Source organism: Drosophila willistoni (genome assembly GCF_018902025.1).
Source record: "Drosophila willistoni isolate 14030-0811.24 chromosome 2R unlocalized genomic scaffold, UCI_dwil_1.1 Seg167, whole genome shotgun sequence".
In the NCBI taxonomy this organism is placed as follows: domain Eukaryota; kingdom Metazoa; phylum Arthropoda; class Insecta; order Diptera; family Drosophilidae; genus Drosophila; species Drosophila willistoni.
In genome coordinates, this window is record NW_025814050.1 from 10,649,539 (window position 1) to 10,666,518 (window position 16,980).

Consider the following 16,980-nt stretch of genomic DNA (forward strand, 5'->3'; position numbering starts at 1 on the left):
GATATGCATCCATATGTTGTTAAGGTACTTTTTATACTGTATTTTGTGTTAAAATGTATCCTCATTTCGATTTAAGTCTGAAACATTTGAAAACTGGTTTAAACATGGAATATTGCAAAACGAGTCTGATCCCATATACATATGTATTTACATATTTTCTTTTATAAAATAAGATTCACTCATCGGAGACGGTCGTGATTTTTTTTTTGCTCTACCGTTTTTTATTTCTTTCCGGCTGAAGAAAAGTCAGATTAATCAAAATTTGTCTTTAAAACATAAAAAAAAATAATTATTATCTTTGCCAATAGTTTTCGAACGATTTTCATTCATGTTTTAACTTTCCCATTGCACACTGGTCCAGATGGTCAAAATTTTGGCATAAAGTCGATTTTTTTATGTTAATATATCGTTGTTTTTTATTTGAAGCTTAAGGTAAGCTCATCATACATTAAAAATTTTAATAAAAAGAGTTAAAAGCGACAACAAAGCTTTTTGCGAGCTTTTTAAAGTGAGCTAGCGATCATAAATTATGGAAAGTAATCAAGGTATATACTATATAATGTTCTCCGTGTTTCGTGGAATATATTGCCTTTAGCCACAAATAAAAAACTCATCCCGGGTCCTTCCCCTTTTCGCACATTTTGGTAATATATAGGAACGTTCGATTTAAATCATGCTAAAATGCTAGAGTTGTATTTTTCCAATTTTAGACTATAATAAAAAATTTTAAAAAAAAGTTAGTTGATTTTAGATCGTCTTACATTCATTAAATGCATCGTAAAAATAATGACGAATTAAAATGACTTATCGAACAAGTTAGAAAGCGCCTAAAAGTATGTAGTCTGGTAAAATTCAAAATCAAAATTATTTTTTTGTCTTACAAACCAGCCTGGCAGTGCGCGTTGAAAAGTAATCTTTTTCTAACTTATACTTCGGTTTTCGGACCTCGTGCTTTATAAATTTTTGTGAATTTGTTAAATTTTTAGAATACGGAGAAATATTTAGGATGATAATATTCTTTTGTTTGCAAATTCGATAAATGATAATGAGTAAGTCGCTTTCAAAGCAACAAAATAAAGTGTATCGTGGCTATATATATGTACATATTTGACAATGTTATTTGTGTGGGTCAGTTTCGGTTTCATTTGCTTGGGTTTAAATTTTCGATTTCTGTTTACTGAAACAAAGAATTACTCGACTGATAAGAAGAAGGAGAAGGATGTAGGACCTGAACGAAAACAACTGAATATGCACATAAGAACGAAGTCGAATGCCAACTGGCAGAGAGAAACAGCTGAAACCAAGTAGAAACACAAATCAACTGCAGTGCCAGTGCTTTCCATTTCATTTTCTCAATTTTCTTTGCTTTTTCTGCCAAACTCACACACACACACACAAACGCACAGACACATGGACACCATATGCAAAATGCAAATAATGTGGCTTCGAATGGGGAATCAGTGAAGGATATTCGTATCTATTCAGAGGCAAAGGATGTTTGCAACAAAAGCCAAAACGAATTATCTGCAATGCGGCTTGAGGTGGAAGATATTTAAGCAAAATCGGCTTATTATGTCCATAGAATGGGGGGAATCTTCATTTTCGCATAGATAGGTTTATAGCTAGAAGATATCATTTCAAATGCCAACAATTTTGAGATTTAAATTGTCGATAGTCTATTGAGATATCTATTCAACTCCCCAACTCAATGAAATTCCTGTTTGCCTTAATTGCACTGTAAATTTGTAAGAAATGTGATAATAAAATTAAAGAAAGTTTTACAGGTGATATATGTACATATGTATATAAGGTCTTCCATTTAAGACCATTTATAGTTATGCTGCATTTCCAATATCGTTATACTTGTTTAAAAAAACACATTTTCAAGATTCTCAAGTATTTAAAGCTCTTTAAACTGAGTAACGCGAAAATGCGATGGAGATTGAACAATTAATCGGATTAGCCGATTACCTAAATAATTTGGAAGTTTCTAATATCAAATTGAGTATACCTTCTCAATATATTAATTTTATATACTCTGTACGATTCAATATTTGTTTTGGAAGATTATATACTTAGTGAAAAGCAATTTTTTCTATAATTAGTCAAAAATAAGAAAAGATTTTGATCATTGCACATATTTTTTAGGGTAAGTGTAGAATTTGAATAATATAACTTTCAGATTTCGAAAACATATATAAAGAGTTTATAAGGGATATATATTTTGCCGATATTTGCACAGTCTTTTGTGCTATGAGGCAGGGTAAAATTAAACATTTTTAATAGCGAATTTTAAAATACATTGCTTGCAAAACAAAGTTATTAACATTTCATAAAAAAAAGTCTTTAATATTGGCGTAAATTATTTCTTCCTGTTGAAAGGAACATCTATTGATCGCCTAGACCGTGCTTGTATTCCTTTTTTTTTTTGCCCATTCCTTTTTGATGGTGGAATGGGTTTATTTTTGCTTTCGTATGTTGCCTTGTATCTTGCTGTTTTCACTTCATTTACATGTGAATCTGCCGCATAAGGCATGACAGTCCGAAAGGGCAAGGCAAATGTGGAGCAAGTGAAGTTTTGCTCCACCACCTACAAGAGGAGCCACCTCCGAACCCGCCAAGCGCACAGCTGACGTTTAAAAACTTGACACAAACGCCGCATGCAGAAAGAAAAAATATATGTATAAAATATTTATATATGAAAAATAAAAAATAAAAGATGAAATGAAAATGAAACGAAATGTAGGCGGATATAGCCATGTCTCTGGCTATGGCTGCATATCATATGAGTATGCAGTTATGCATGAATGTGTGTGTGTGTGTGTGTAGGATGAGGGGAAGGCCCCACCCAACCTGACTCCAACCCATGTGGCCTCTTCTTACATAGCTTGTAAGCCGCTGTGTCTGTACAGATTTCCTTTGCATAAATAGCAGCATGTGAGGATGCAATTTCTCATTTTTTTCTCGTTTTTTTTCTTCTTATTTTTTCTTTTTATTTTTATTGCATTTAAAAGTAAAATGCAACTTCCTCCTATGCAAGTTGGCTAACTTTGCCTTTTTCGCCCCCTTCTTCAAAGCCACCCATCGACAATCGAACCATAAGTTGGCTTAAAAGAAGAAGAAAATAAAACACAAAAAATAAAGTTCTTGCCTTGCGGTTTGTTATTGCAAATAAATAACACTTGCCATCGTCTGTGTCTTTTCTACACAAAATAAGTAAGTATAATAAAATGTGTGCTTCAAAACTAGTTGATGATGAAACGAAACAAGTTATTTCCTTAACGACCAGCACATGATGTTTTCAAGAACTTAAACAAAAAAAATATGTTTATGAAATACCAGTTTTTTGAAAAGGGAAAAACAACTCAAAGGACTTAAAAAGAGAGAAAAGCATTTTAAAAGAAGCTTTAAACAAACATAATAAATAGTTGCAGTCCTTCAAATTAAGTTACCGTTTTTGAACTAACGAGAAAAGCAGCTTATGCACAAGTTTTATATAAACAAAAGTTAGTGATGTCCTGAACCAATTGTTTTGCCAAATAGAAGAATAGAAGCTCTAATTGAAGAAAGAAAAATGTAAGAAATTTTCATTTAGAAACATGCTGGGTAATAGATTTATAATGAAATTGGCTACTAGTCAGACTGAAGTAGTTATGAAATTATTTAAATTGAAAAATAAAATTTTGGTACTTAGTAATAACTTTTAAGCGAAATTTTTTTCAAACAAAAAAAAAGGCCATGTGGGGCCCAAAGATGACTGGGGCGTGGTCAATATGCTGCCAATGACGGCAGCTTAATACTTTGTATACCCTTTAATCATCATAAAATTAGAGGTTACATTTGTTAGTAACAGTTAAAATAGTTTTTTTTTTCCAAGAGACAAATTAATTGATTATTTTTCTTTCAATACTTTTCGAATAAGTAGCAAATTAAAACAATACAAAATAAAATAAATACAAAAATAAAAATGAACAGAAAGTTTTTTATTTTATTGTTAATAACAACACAAATTTCTACAAAGAACTAAAATTAAACAATGCAAATACTTTTCAAGGCAGTTTCAAAAATCTTTGAATGGTATGCAGAGTTCGAATACATTCGATTTAAAATTTATGCAGTTATATACTTTAGTGCGAACTAAAAAATTTGGTGGCATCAGCGTCTAAACTTTATGAACTTGTACTTGCGGAAAAAATTGCTATGATTAATTATGAAAGTTAATAGTTTGCTTATGGCATAAGTCGGAACTTGTATAATGGCATTGTATGGCAAATAAAGAACAGCAAGAATACATTTGGAAATCCTATCAAGTAACAAGAGGTGTGCTTAAATAGTAATGTAAATTTACTTATGTATACTGTTTAGCAAAATACTTTTGAGTGGGTGTAAAACTTTGAGTTTGAAACTAGTTACATATTCTATGAAATAAAAAATTAATATAGTTAGCCGAAACGCTATTTTAAAATAAATTTATATAACAATATCTTATTCACGGTATAACAATTTTTTAACACCTAATTTCATGTTTCTCTCTTTAAGTTTTATATTTAGGAATTATAAGTTAATTTTTAAGCGTGGAGAAAATATTGAAAAAAAAGAAAATATATTAGAACAAAATGTTCCTACTTTGGGAAAACGTGGATCAAAGGGGGCCGTTTCCATCTTGTACGTGGACATCTTGGTAAGAGATCTTTTTATTTTAGCGCTACCTAATTCGAAAACCTCACAAATGAAAAAAAAAAATTAGATTTCGAAATTGTTCGTTTTTGTTTGATATGAATTCTTACTTTTATTTGATATCAAGTAATTTTTTTTCATTTGAAAATTGCTAAGCAATGTTGATGGATTTTTTTTTTAAATTTTCTGTCAATGATTTTTCAAATGACTTAATTCGATCATACAAATAATGAATATAAATTCATTAAAAGGATTTCAATAATGGTTTTAAAGATTACTAATTATAGATTTAACGATAGGTCAGCATTGATAAGCTATTATTAAGGTCTTATTTTTATTTTTTAAAAAAAGTACATTTCAATTAGTTATTAATTTAAATTTATATGAATTTATTAGATTATAGAAATTATCTTGACTATATCCTGCGCTGTAGGAGTATGGAAGCCCTTAGATGACCTTAGATAAATTGTTATGGGCAACTTGCGCTCATTTTTTTTGTAGTGAATTGGAATCATTAAAATGATATTATCTAATAACTTTTGAGTTATTTGTGAACTACCCACAAGGTTCACCTCCTGCAACTTCGGACATCCAAGTACCAGACGCAAAACGTTAGAATCGTTAACTTGATTGCAGAATGCGAGATTGATGTGCTCCAGTTTTCTTAAGTTGGTAAAGGCGTTCAAGACTTCATCATCAATGTTGGGCGTACAACAAATCGCTAGAATCTTCAATCCACTTAACTTTGCGATTTGCATGAGTGTTTGCTTAGTTAAGTATCCAATATTTTTTAATTCTTCCAATTGCTCGGATTTAAAAAGTACCAGTTGATCAATGAGTTTGGTAGCGTTAAGTTCCTTTGATATGGAGTGAATGTAAATACTCTTTAGTTTAGGTAGTTTCCATCAATGGAAACTTTCAAAGTTTCTAGTAAAGGGCAGTAGCCTTTTTTAACCGTATTATTAAAAACCTCTGCAAGATTGGAATCGACAAACGTAATTGCGAGTTCCCTTAGATTGGTTAAAGACTTGCACATCTGAATTAAATGGCCTGACTGAATGCTTCTACAGTCCGTTAGGTTCAGGTTTTCAATCGAGACAGGAAGCTTTTCTAGATGAAGACCGCTGAGAAGATAATTCCCGGCAAGGTCAAGTTTTTTTAGAAGCTTCAAGTTCTTCAAAGTTAACAGCGTTTTATCAGCCAGGTTACAATTACTTAGCTTTAGATTCTCCAACTTATCGGTACTGGAAAATATTTCAAACATGATCTCTGCAGTTAATTGGAAATGCGAAAGTTGCAAAGACTTCAAGTTGATGCAATTCCTTCCAATATATTTCAAATTTCAAATTTCAAATCCGTTACATATGGTCCGGAACTGCGAATAAATTTGCGACACTCCCAAAGTGTCAAATCATACAATTTTTTACAATCGACCGACTTATGTATGGATCGTGCAGTTAACTGATATACAAACTGAAAGCGCTTGCAAACACTTTGGAAGTGGACTTGATCCGCCAATGGAAGAAATTTTAGAATCATTGATAGGCAATCATCAGGAATCTTTAAAATGTACGCCTCCCCTGACTGATCGCTGGTAGGTAGGGGCTCTGAAGCCCCATACAAATCCGGTTGGCACCAACTATCGGCCACAAAGACACAGATTTCATGGCCATTCGCGTGCATCAATGGAAACTTTCAAAGTTTCTAGTAAAGGGCAGTAGCCTTTTTTAACCGTATTATTAAAAACCTCTGCAAGATTGGAATCGACAAACGTAATTGCGAGTTCCCTTAGATTGGTTAAAGACTTGCACATCTGAATTAAATGGCCTGACTGAATGCTTCTACAGTCCGTTAGGTTCAGGTTTTCAATCGAGACAGGAAGCTTTTCTAGATGAAGACCGCTGAGAAGATAATTCCCGGCAAGGTCAAGTTTTTTTAGAAGCTTCAAGTTCTTCAAAGTTAACAGCGTTTTATCAGCCAGGTTACAATTACTTAGCTTTAGATTCTCCAACTTATCGGTACTGGAAAATATTTCAAACATGATCTCTGCAGTTAATTGGAAATGCGAAAGTTGCAAAGACTTCAAGTTGATGCAATTCCTTCCAATATATTTCAAATTTCAAATTTCAAATCCGTTACATATGGTCCGGAACTGCGAATAAATTTGCGACACTCCCAAAGTGTCAAATCATACAATTTTTTACAATCGACCGACTTATGTATGGATCGTGCAGTTAACTGATATACAAACTGAAAGCGCTTGCAAACACTTTGGAAGTGGACTTGATCCGCCAATGGAAGAAATTTTAGAATCATTGATAGGCAATCATCAGGAATCTTTAAAATGTACGCCTCCCCTGACTGATCGCTGGTAGGTAGGGGCTCTGAAGCCCCATACAAATCCGGTTGGCACCAACTATCGGCCACAAAGACACAGATTTCATGGCCATTCGCGTGATGAATCATCTTTTCCAAAGCTTTGGTCGCATCGCTTGCATATGCAAATAGAACGAATCCGTTGTTGTTGGAGAGCTGAACACTGATGACACTCCCGAATCTTTTAAAATGCTCAACTAACGTGTCCTCCTTCAGATCTTCCGAAATGTTGGGGAGAAATAGCTTTCGTACTGGAATATGGTCTTCGGTGAACCACAACCCATTCTTGACATAATGGCGTCTCCCTGTAATGGGTATCCCCATGAAATCATTGTGGTTTGCTGTATGTATATTTTTATTAATCAACTTACGAAGATATGTGTCCAACTTTAACATTATGTAATTTTCTTTGTATGGTTTTATCACAAAGTTTTATTAATGACAGACAATTCAACTTAAGGTTTTCTGCAGCAGCACAAATGTTCAGAGCAACTGAAACACTTAGTCGCTTTCTGACTTATTTCGATTTCGATACATCAATTCAATTGAACTATAGATGACACAAAGCTTTACATGACATACGCCCAGGAACAAATGTTGTTAGGAATTAAATTTATGTTCGCCTCAAATAATGGCACAATGAGAATAGTCGATTAACAATCGATAGATTTCAAATTTTAGGGAATGCCCCTAAATATAATTCAGCGGTCGGCACCCATACAGTCAGAAATTAGGCTTTTGCGTTTGTGTATGTAGTAACACACACGGAGTGCGAAACGTTTTCTTGCTTTACACTAAAACTAGAGGGCCGGGGCTAACTTCGACCGCGTCAAAGTTTGTATACCCTTGCAACTTTTTTGGCAACTTTTTCCTTACCTATAGCCATCAAAGTGGAAAAACGTTTAAGCTAAAAAGGCTAATGTTTTCGAAAGAACGGCCTACAATCTTAGCATAGGAAATAACGAAGATATTGATCAAAGTCACTGTTTTCCACTGATCGTTCCTATGGGATATATGATATAGTTACCCGATCTTTATCAAATTCGGCACAGTCATTAACAGATATATTAAACCAACAAATGTTTAATTTGAAAGCAATCGCGTCAAAAGTAACGAAGTTATTGACAAAAGTCACTGTTTTCGAAAGATCGTTCCTATGGGAGCTATATGATATAGTCACCCGACCAAAATTAATATACCCTTTTTGCAAGGGTATAAAAACTGTTGAGCTAAAATAATTAGTTTAAAATGTTTCTAAAAATACTTAAATGCATTATAATTATGTCATAGAGGCAAATTCCGCAACAAAATTTTCACCAAAGAAAAACTTAATTTTTCCATTTGTCAACAATCATTTTTGTAAGTGTAAAAGTGCAAGAGTCGAATTGTTTCCGAAGTGCTGTTGCCGAATCTACACGAGCATTTACAGTGTATTTGAACCCTTTCCCCTTTCCATTTCAGTTTCTTTGCATTGCAATTACTTTTGTAGAATTTTTAAGGTTGATTCATAATAAAAGGGGGATTCCCCAGAGTGTACATTTATGTAATTTTATTTTCAACATTTGTCGATAAATGTATATTTTGTGCTCATAAAAAATTCTTCTTATTGGTTCTTAATTTAATTTAAGTTAAAAAATGCATTCTTCTAATCATACAAATAAATTGTAGAATATTCTATGGGAAAAAAATTCTCAAAGCAAATATTGTTTGTAGACGAGTTTTAATTTTCAATGTATGTATGTATGTACATATACAAATTTAAATTGTAGTGTTATTTCGTATATAATTACTCAATTACTTAAGTAATATGTACATTGTACATACATATGTATGTATGTAAGTGCAAACTTAAAATTCAAGAAGAAGAGTGGGTAAATTTGTGTAGGTCTCTAATAAAATGGTTCCAAATTTGGAAGTTAAACTTTCTTTTAAGCCTTATTGAGAATATTTGGGACATTTTAAAGTATTTTTTTGTGTTTCCACCTATTTTCCACGGACTCTTCGTTTGACGATTTCTAACCTGTTGTTAAAAGTTATGTATTAAGCCAAATTTCACTTGCGATTAAATTAATATATATTTTTTGAAATCGGGTAGAAATTATCAGACTAAAAGCCAGATAATCCGAAAAATTTGTGGTAAAAATTTTTTAAAATTTTTCATTGGCTTTGCACATTGGAAAACTTACTTTTGAAATGATAAAGAAAGTGACTTTATTTGAATTCTGATTTAATGTAATCTTTCCAAAATATGTTCCAGTTTTATATACTTAAATTTTTAGGAATGATCTTCATAAAACGATTCCTGGCGGGAGAGAAAGGCCAAAAGCCGTTCCATTGAACATTCTTCCAAACGAAACGCACTAGTTAAATATTTAACAATGGCAATATTTATGTCCAACTCAGTTAAATCAATTTGTAGATAAACTTCATATGCATCCTTTTCTTTTTATGTGCTTGTGTCCGAAAAATCAGATTCATTGTCAGTTTTCGCTTGTAGCAATCTTAATTATTTGTTGCCATTACGTTTCAAATGTGAACAGCATGAAAAATCCAACGAATGGCCAAAAACGGTTGCAATGGTCAACAGCGGTTTTTTTTTGTCTGCGTGCTTTTTTCTGTTTACCTCTCACAGTTCTCCACATGGAATGTCAATTTGGTCTTGTCAAATGCATGGAAAAAAAGAGCAACAGGAACCATCTGCTGGCTGATGCTGACAGTTATGATATTGCAGAACACAAAAACAACAGGAGCAAACCGGAACAGAATATAAAGAAATCCGTTACGGTAATCAGAGTGGGTGAATGGTTCATGTTCACAGGATGACATGGAGGGCGAAAAAAAAAACAAAAAAAAAACAGGAGTCAAGCTGAAATTGCGTTTCATTGCAATTAATCAAATGGTGAAACAGATAGCTTAATTTGTTTACGTTTTACTGGTCCTTGCAATGGATCCTGTTGCACAGATAGGGGTAATGGAGTAATCATTGGGACTGCGTGGAAGGTGGTTGCAGGTTGCAGTTGGTGTCATTATCATCATGATTACCTTTACATTTTTAATGCGATTTCATTTGTTTGCACACATGTGGCAAACAAATGATGATGAACATTTTTGTCCTATAGAAATTCGCAGCACTTTGTAATAATTTGCGTGATTAAAAACAAATTAACTGTAAATTAATTAAAAAATCATTTTTGTTTACCACAGGGAAAGTTATACATTTATAACTTTGTAAACTTATTGAAAATGTAATGACCATAAATTAATTTTTTAATAAGAATTTCTCGCGTTTGGGGGTATTGAAAGATGAAAAAAAGATATTTAGAAGAAATAGTTTTTAAACGCAAATCGAGACTAACAAGTCGGATATTGTAAGTTAAGTGGCTTCACTCAAATAAATAAAAAATAAAAATAATTTGGAAGTTTTTGCCACAAACGCCATTTTATGGTACTAAATCATATAGGAGTATGTGGTATTAAATGTCACATTCATAATGACACAATATTTAAAAGATAAAACGATAACGTCGATGATAATCATTTTAATAAATAAACTATGGTGAAAAAGAGAGTTTAAGGCACAAACCATCTATAAATAATTGCATTTAAAAAAAAAAAAAGAAAAAGAAAAACATATGAATTGTTGTTTTATCTTTCTTATTTTTTAGCTTGAGCTATCTTTGCTAAATTTTCTCATTTGATCATAAACTCTTAATCGAGTACATATGTATATATGTATGATTGATCAATAGAGTGTATGATCTGCTACTTTCATTTGTTTTAAGTTCACCTTATTAGCAGCTAACCTTATTCTCTCATTTAAAACTGTCAACATTTAAATTATGCCTGCATATTTAAGTAAAATGGCTTTTGAATATAATTTGTCCTATCTTATTGTTTGTTTAATTTACCTCATTATTTGTGATGATACTAAAAGCAAAAACAAACGAACACTTACTACAGACTCCCTCTCATCACACATCCCCCTCACACATACACACCCCTTTGTCCAGTGCTCTTAACAGCGCTAATTTCATCAGTTTTGTTTAAAATTTTGCAATATTTACAAAACACAAACAAAAACATGTACTTGCAAAATATTTGGATATTTGAAATGCAAAATGCATTTGTGTAGGCTCTGTATCGAAATAAAATTATTGAATAAAACCCGGCCAAGTCAACCATTGCATTATACAGAGTTCGAACACACACACACACTCTCACACATGGCGTATGCGTAATATTTAGTGCTTTTAAAGAGCACATTTTGTTGATTTGCATAATGGCAAATAGCAAAATGTCGATTCTGTGTGTATATTTTTTGTGTTTGTGTATTTGTGTGCTCACGCATGTGGAAGAAGAACAGAGCCACAATTTGACCCCAAACAAAATTGCACAAAACTTAATAAAAACCAATGCGAATAGTTTTGCTTCGATGCGATGTAGATCCCAATTAAAATGCGTTGGCCGCAGTTTGAACATTTTCTGTGTGTGTGTGTGTGTGTGTGTTTGTGTGTGTTTGTGTGTAAACCAAAGGCCAAACAGGGCACAAAAATAATGCATAAAGGGTTCAGTAAATAAGCGCATAATGTGCTACGATATTTAAGCAACAAATAATTACACATTTTGGGCCGTGGCTTTAATAATTACCAATTAAAAACAACTGTATAAATGAAATTATGAATTCATGCCAACGGAATTTCAATTGAACTTACTAACTATGTGAAACTATTTTTTGTATATGTATCAAATGTAATTTGCAATTGATATTTTTTTCCTTGTTTTTTTAGTAGAAGAATTTTTGGGTTTTAGCAGTAGCTTAAGCATCAATGCATAAATAGGTCAGAGTTGGCTCAGTGACAGATATGTGTATATATACATAGGTAGATACATTTATCTTAATCAGTGTCTTAGTTAGCATTAAATTCAACAGGGAATCATACGTTTTCAAGAGTTTTTTTTTCGAGGCAAACATACGTTTGTGGTAAACAATCCTAAATCAGGAATCCCCCTTTATAACACCGCCACTGATCTGGGCGAGACTTAGCCCCTCGAAATATGCCATTCAACAGTCGACCTCTGTTCACTTTACCATATTCAACCATTGTCATCGTTGTTTTACTGTAGTTTTTGGCACACAAAACTTTTACACCTTGTAACGACTTTTTAAGTGCCAAAAATGTAGAGCAAAATGAATATGTAACTCATCCTTCTTGTTCCATTTAAACGCGAGTAACACACACACACACATACACATAGGTGAAATGCGTTGAAAATGAAAATAAATGTGAATATTTAAATGATTTATATGCGAGAACTCACTTTTAGCACAGCAAAACTGTGGAATGAAATATGCCAAAGTCAAAAAGGGAAAATTGTAGCGACTATCAGGTGGCGGGGGGCTGAGACTGGTCGGAATAGGTAGCTAATGCCGATTTGGCTGAATTTTGCATATGTCAGTAAATGGCTTTCAGTAGTCTAGACAAAATATGCAACTCTCTTTCTTTCTCTCGCTCTTTGTTTTGAATGTGAGCCTTCTGTTACATCCAAAATCCATCAAGATTAACATGGCGAATTGCCAGTTTTGCCCAAAAATATTCTCCAACACGAAATTGCAATACAAAATGGGTAAAAATTGCAAAAAATTTTTGATGTTTGTGCACTCACTGATGAAGATTTCTCAGGACAATTGTCGATATGCAAATACCAAAACTTTAATTCCATCAAAAAGTTTTTAAGTTTCAATTCTAGTTGGAATTAATTTGGGCATAATCGCAACGAAAAGTGTCTTGTGTGTTCGTACATCGTACTTTCACATTTTGTGTAAATTGCCAACTAACATGATACTACATATTAGTATTAAATTTAATTACTGTTTTACGGAATTCCTCCGCAAATAGTTCAGTTAAGTTTCGCCTAGAAAAATATTTTATAACTAAAATGATTGGAATCTCTTGTTATTTCAACAAACAAATTGTGAGAGGAAGAAAATACCTCAATTTTAATTATAATAAAAACAATTTAATATTTTATATGTGACTTTAGTGCTTAAATAATATTTAGAAAATGAAAAAAAAAATTGCTATAAAAAAAAGAATATACATAATCAAATTTAATGTATGCATAACAGGCGAGGACCAAAATCAAAACTGTAACCATAACTCATACCTTTTGCAAACGTTTCATTTTTTGAAAAAGAAGTCGAAAAAATATTTTGATTTACTTTCACTCCTTGTTAAAAAATTGAACTTTTACGAAGCTTTCTCATTTTTTCGCTTTATTTAGTTGTAATTCCAAATTAGTTTTAGCGTTCTTAAACTAGTTTTCGCGTGCAATTCTGGAATCTTATGCGAAATAGCAAACAAAATTCTTTAGATAGCTAGAGATGGCTAATAGATAGCCTTGAAATGGCTAATACTCAAGTCCTTAATCGGATAATCGACTAGAAAGTATATATTTTCATAACTTGACTTAATTTTTCCTTATGAGAAGATGAAGAAGATTAATAATATAAATTATTACTGTCAATCAATCTTATTAATGGCAATAAAATAAAAGAAAACATCTTATTAAATGTTCGACAAATTATGATTTTCTTTGCCATATTTTGCCGGGGACAGATTTAGTTTACAATCTAAGTATTATTTTAAACACTTAATTCAATATTTTAGAAATCCTTGAAATTAAATATCAATCCAATGGGAAACTTTATGTAAAATCACTGAACCTTAGTGGATTTAGTGGAACAAACAAACCAACCAAAGACCGCAATCAATTTGAAATTTATCTACATTGCCTTATTTACTTTGAGGTTAATAAATGAGTTATTAGGTATTTATTACACCTATGGGCCAAGTTTGCCAAATCGACAGCTTAATGATTTGTTGGTGACTTGCCGTTTAATTATGCTTTTACTCCTTCAATGCATATATTGTATATGTATATATCTAAATGGTTATATTTAAACAAACAGTAAATATGAAATTTGCATAAGACTTATTTACATTTTGTATGCCATTAAGGGATTAGATTTTATTCATTAGTGTTTTGGAAAATATCTACAAATTGAGAAACAATTTGTATAGAATCAGCTTAAGCAAAGTATATTGCTCAAGCAACTAAAAATTAATCAACTATATGAATAAAGGTAATCCTCACACGTGTCTTTCAAGGTGCTTATAACAATAAAGTTTATGAATTTAAAATATTGGGAAATTATCTTATATTAGCACTCGATTAATTAAAATTAAAGCCGATTATGTATGTAAGGTGCACGAACTAGAACAATAGAAACATGACATAAGTTTTCATTTTATATAAAGCTAAATTAATTATTCAGATTTGAAGTAACTTCAAGAACCAGCTTATTCTTGAGCTGTAAAATCATTAGATATTTTTTTGCAATTATATTGTATTGAATTTAAAATATCAAATAATACAATTAATACTGAATTAACAGTAGCTTTAAATTATATAAAAATATTTTTAATTTAATTGCAAGTCGTTATTTCTACACCTTGTTCTCTTTAATATTTGGATATGGTTAAATAAATTGTGAAAAACAAAAACAAAGAAAATGTTATTAACCTGAAAATTATCTAATGTTTTCCTTATTTAGTGGTATTTATTTCTAACCATTTCCAGTTGTTAATTGCACACTCCATTCCACATTTAACTTAAATTACATTTTATTCGCCTGCAAAGTTTGTGTACAAAAAAGAACGAATTTACATAATAAAATTATGTTAATATTTTTTATAACTAGGACGAAATGGTTGTTGCGTGCTCATTGCGTCTGCTAATATTTTCAAATATTTATTGGGAGCCAAAAGCTGGGCGGATTTGGGGATTTGAAATAATGAAAAAGTACCCACGATTTACCTAAGCTATGGGCAGTCAAAAAACCACAAAAACAACTTTTACAATACACAAAATTGTTTATTGACTGCAAAACATTTAAAAAGATTTTCTATATAAGATCTATCTATATAAGATTATATAAGAGAAAATCACCTTCCAATGTTTAAATCAGTGCAAAAAAAATATTTACAGATTTGCCGAAATAATATTTTTTTGTAACTTTTGTCAAATTATTAAAATGTTAATTTTTATTTAAGGGCAGATTGTAAATATTTAAAAAGAATTTTGACCAATTTCTAATTTTTCAATTACTGCAAAAATTAGCTAAATTAGAGCATCATGAAATTAAGGTTTATTCGAATTGTTTGCTTTTCATTGCCATTTATTTGTCTCACTTAAAAAAAAACCTTACACTCAATTTCATAACTGAAGCAACATTTATAAAAAATCTCGTAATTAATTTCTCTTCGACTCAAACATTTGCATTTAGTATTGAGAAGTCTAGGCAGGCGAATTTTAATATCTTTATATTAAAAACTAAGAAAACTTTGGAATATAACCATGAAATATATTTTTTAAAGTATTTTTGATTTATGAAGTGAGCAAGATAAATCATAAATCATTCAAATGGAAATTCAAATTCAATGTGGTAATTTGTAGCTCTATTTTGTATCCTTGTTTTGTTAAAGCAATTTCTTAAACCCATGACTATCAACAAATATCCCCATTAGTCTATTAAATATTTTAAAGCCCTCAAAAGATAGAATGTCCTTGATAAGTGATTTTGCCAATTTAAACCGAGATTTTTATTCACAATGAATGCAGAAATAAATGCAATGTTAAATGCAGCATTCACTTTGACAATTGCCATTTTGGCTTTTGGTTTTTGGCATTGAAAATGTTGAGTCTATTTAGACAGACACTGTCAGCGAATTTCACATATTATTTTCTTGGTATCATGTTAATGTCAATTTTCAAGCAATAAATATAGAAATACGTATCCTGGCCATCAACATCAATTTGCCATTTCATCAATTAAGATACTGACAGACATTATTTATTTATTTATTTTAAAAGAACAACAAAAATGTCAATATGAAGAGACAAAAACTAACCAAAATGAATGAAACCAGGCAGAGCAAGAGCAGAAAATATATACATATTGTTCGGTATATATTCAATCTGTGGCCGTTGCCAGAAATTACTTTTGCTGGAAATTATCATCAACATCGACATGCTAGACTCGAACTCACTCCCACACACAATACAAACACACACACACACACATAACCACTATGTATGTAAATATATCTTAAATATATGGAAAATTCAATTTGATGCACATCAGCATCATGCTGCATCTATAGTGCTGGTGCTGCTGATGTCACTTGCCCGACTCATTAAATATTAATTGTAAATTTTAATTAAAATAAACCGAAACGATTACGGTATACGGTAGTGGGTAGAGTAGGGCATTCAATGGATAGTCAAAGTGGTTGAATGAGTGGGTGGATGAATGGTTGCCTGCCTGAATGGCCAAGTAAACTAACTGTCTGCCCCTGATGGGCAGGTAATAATGTTTACCAATTCTTCCATTTTATCCACTGCTCGTCTTACCTCTCCCCTGTTTAAGCAATCAATGGACTACCCATTGCTATGTATATAGCATGTATATGTATATATTTTATCAGTGAAAAACCATTAATTGCCAACCAAAAGACGCACAATGGCCAGTAAAATAATCAGAAATAATGGAAGATATCGGTATGCACGTCTGATTGACTGACAGTTTTAACAATGAAAAAGGATTCCCAAGCAATCCCAATTCCAAGTTGACTTAAGCACTCTTTGTTTTTTTTATTAATAATATAATTTTTCTTTTTGCCTGTTTCGTAAGTTGGTTCAAAATTAACAATACGTTTGTGCTTTCGGTTGTTAAATTATTACAGAAAATATTTACCTTATTTGCTGTACATGTGAAAGCACCAGGAATTTTGTTTTTTTTTTTTTGTTAAATTAAAAACACACTCTTACAAATAAATTTCAAATATGTTTTATTAAAAAAAATGC

General features: G+C 31.6%; 1 protein-coding gene across 1 annotated transcript; it reads right to left on the reverse strand.

The window, feature by feature from the left end:
- Positions 1–6,732: 6,732 nt before the first annotated feature.
- LOC124460278 lies at positions 6,733–7,513 on the reverse strand. The gene is made up of 2 exons (XM_047010810.1): positions 7,425–7,513; positions 6,733–7,358 (listed from the first exon to the last, which is right to left on the reverse strand). Exons 1-2 carry the CDS (start codon positions 7,447–7,449, stop codon positions 6,790–6,792), a joined length of 594 nt encoding a protein of 197 aa, XP_046866766.1. The 5' UTR covers positions 7,450–7,513; the 3' UTR covers positions 6,733–6,789.
- Positions 7,514–16,980: the final 9,467 nt, after the last annotated feature.

Bases quoted from the DNA above. Each gene is read 5' to 3' on its own strand.
- LOC124460278 (XM_047010810.1), bottom strand. From the start codon at position 7,449: ATGTTAAAGTTGGACACATATCTTC. The intron at 7,359-7,424 runs GTAAGTTGATTA...TACCCATTACAG, and splicing joins AAAGTTGGACACATATCTTC to GGAGACGCCATTATGTCAAG.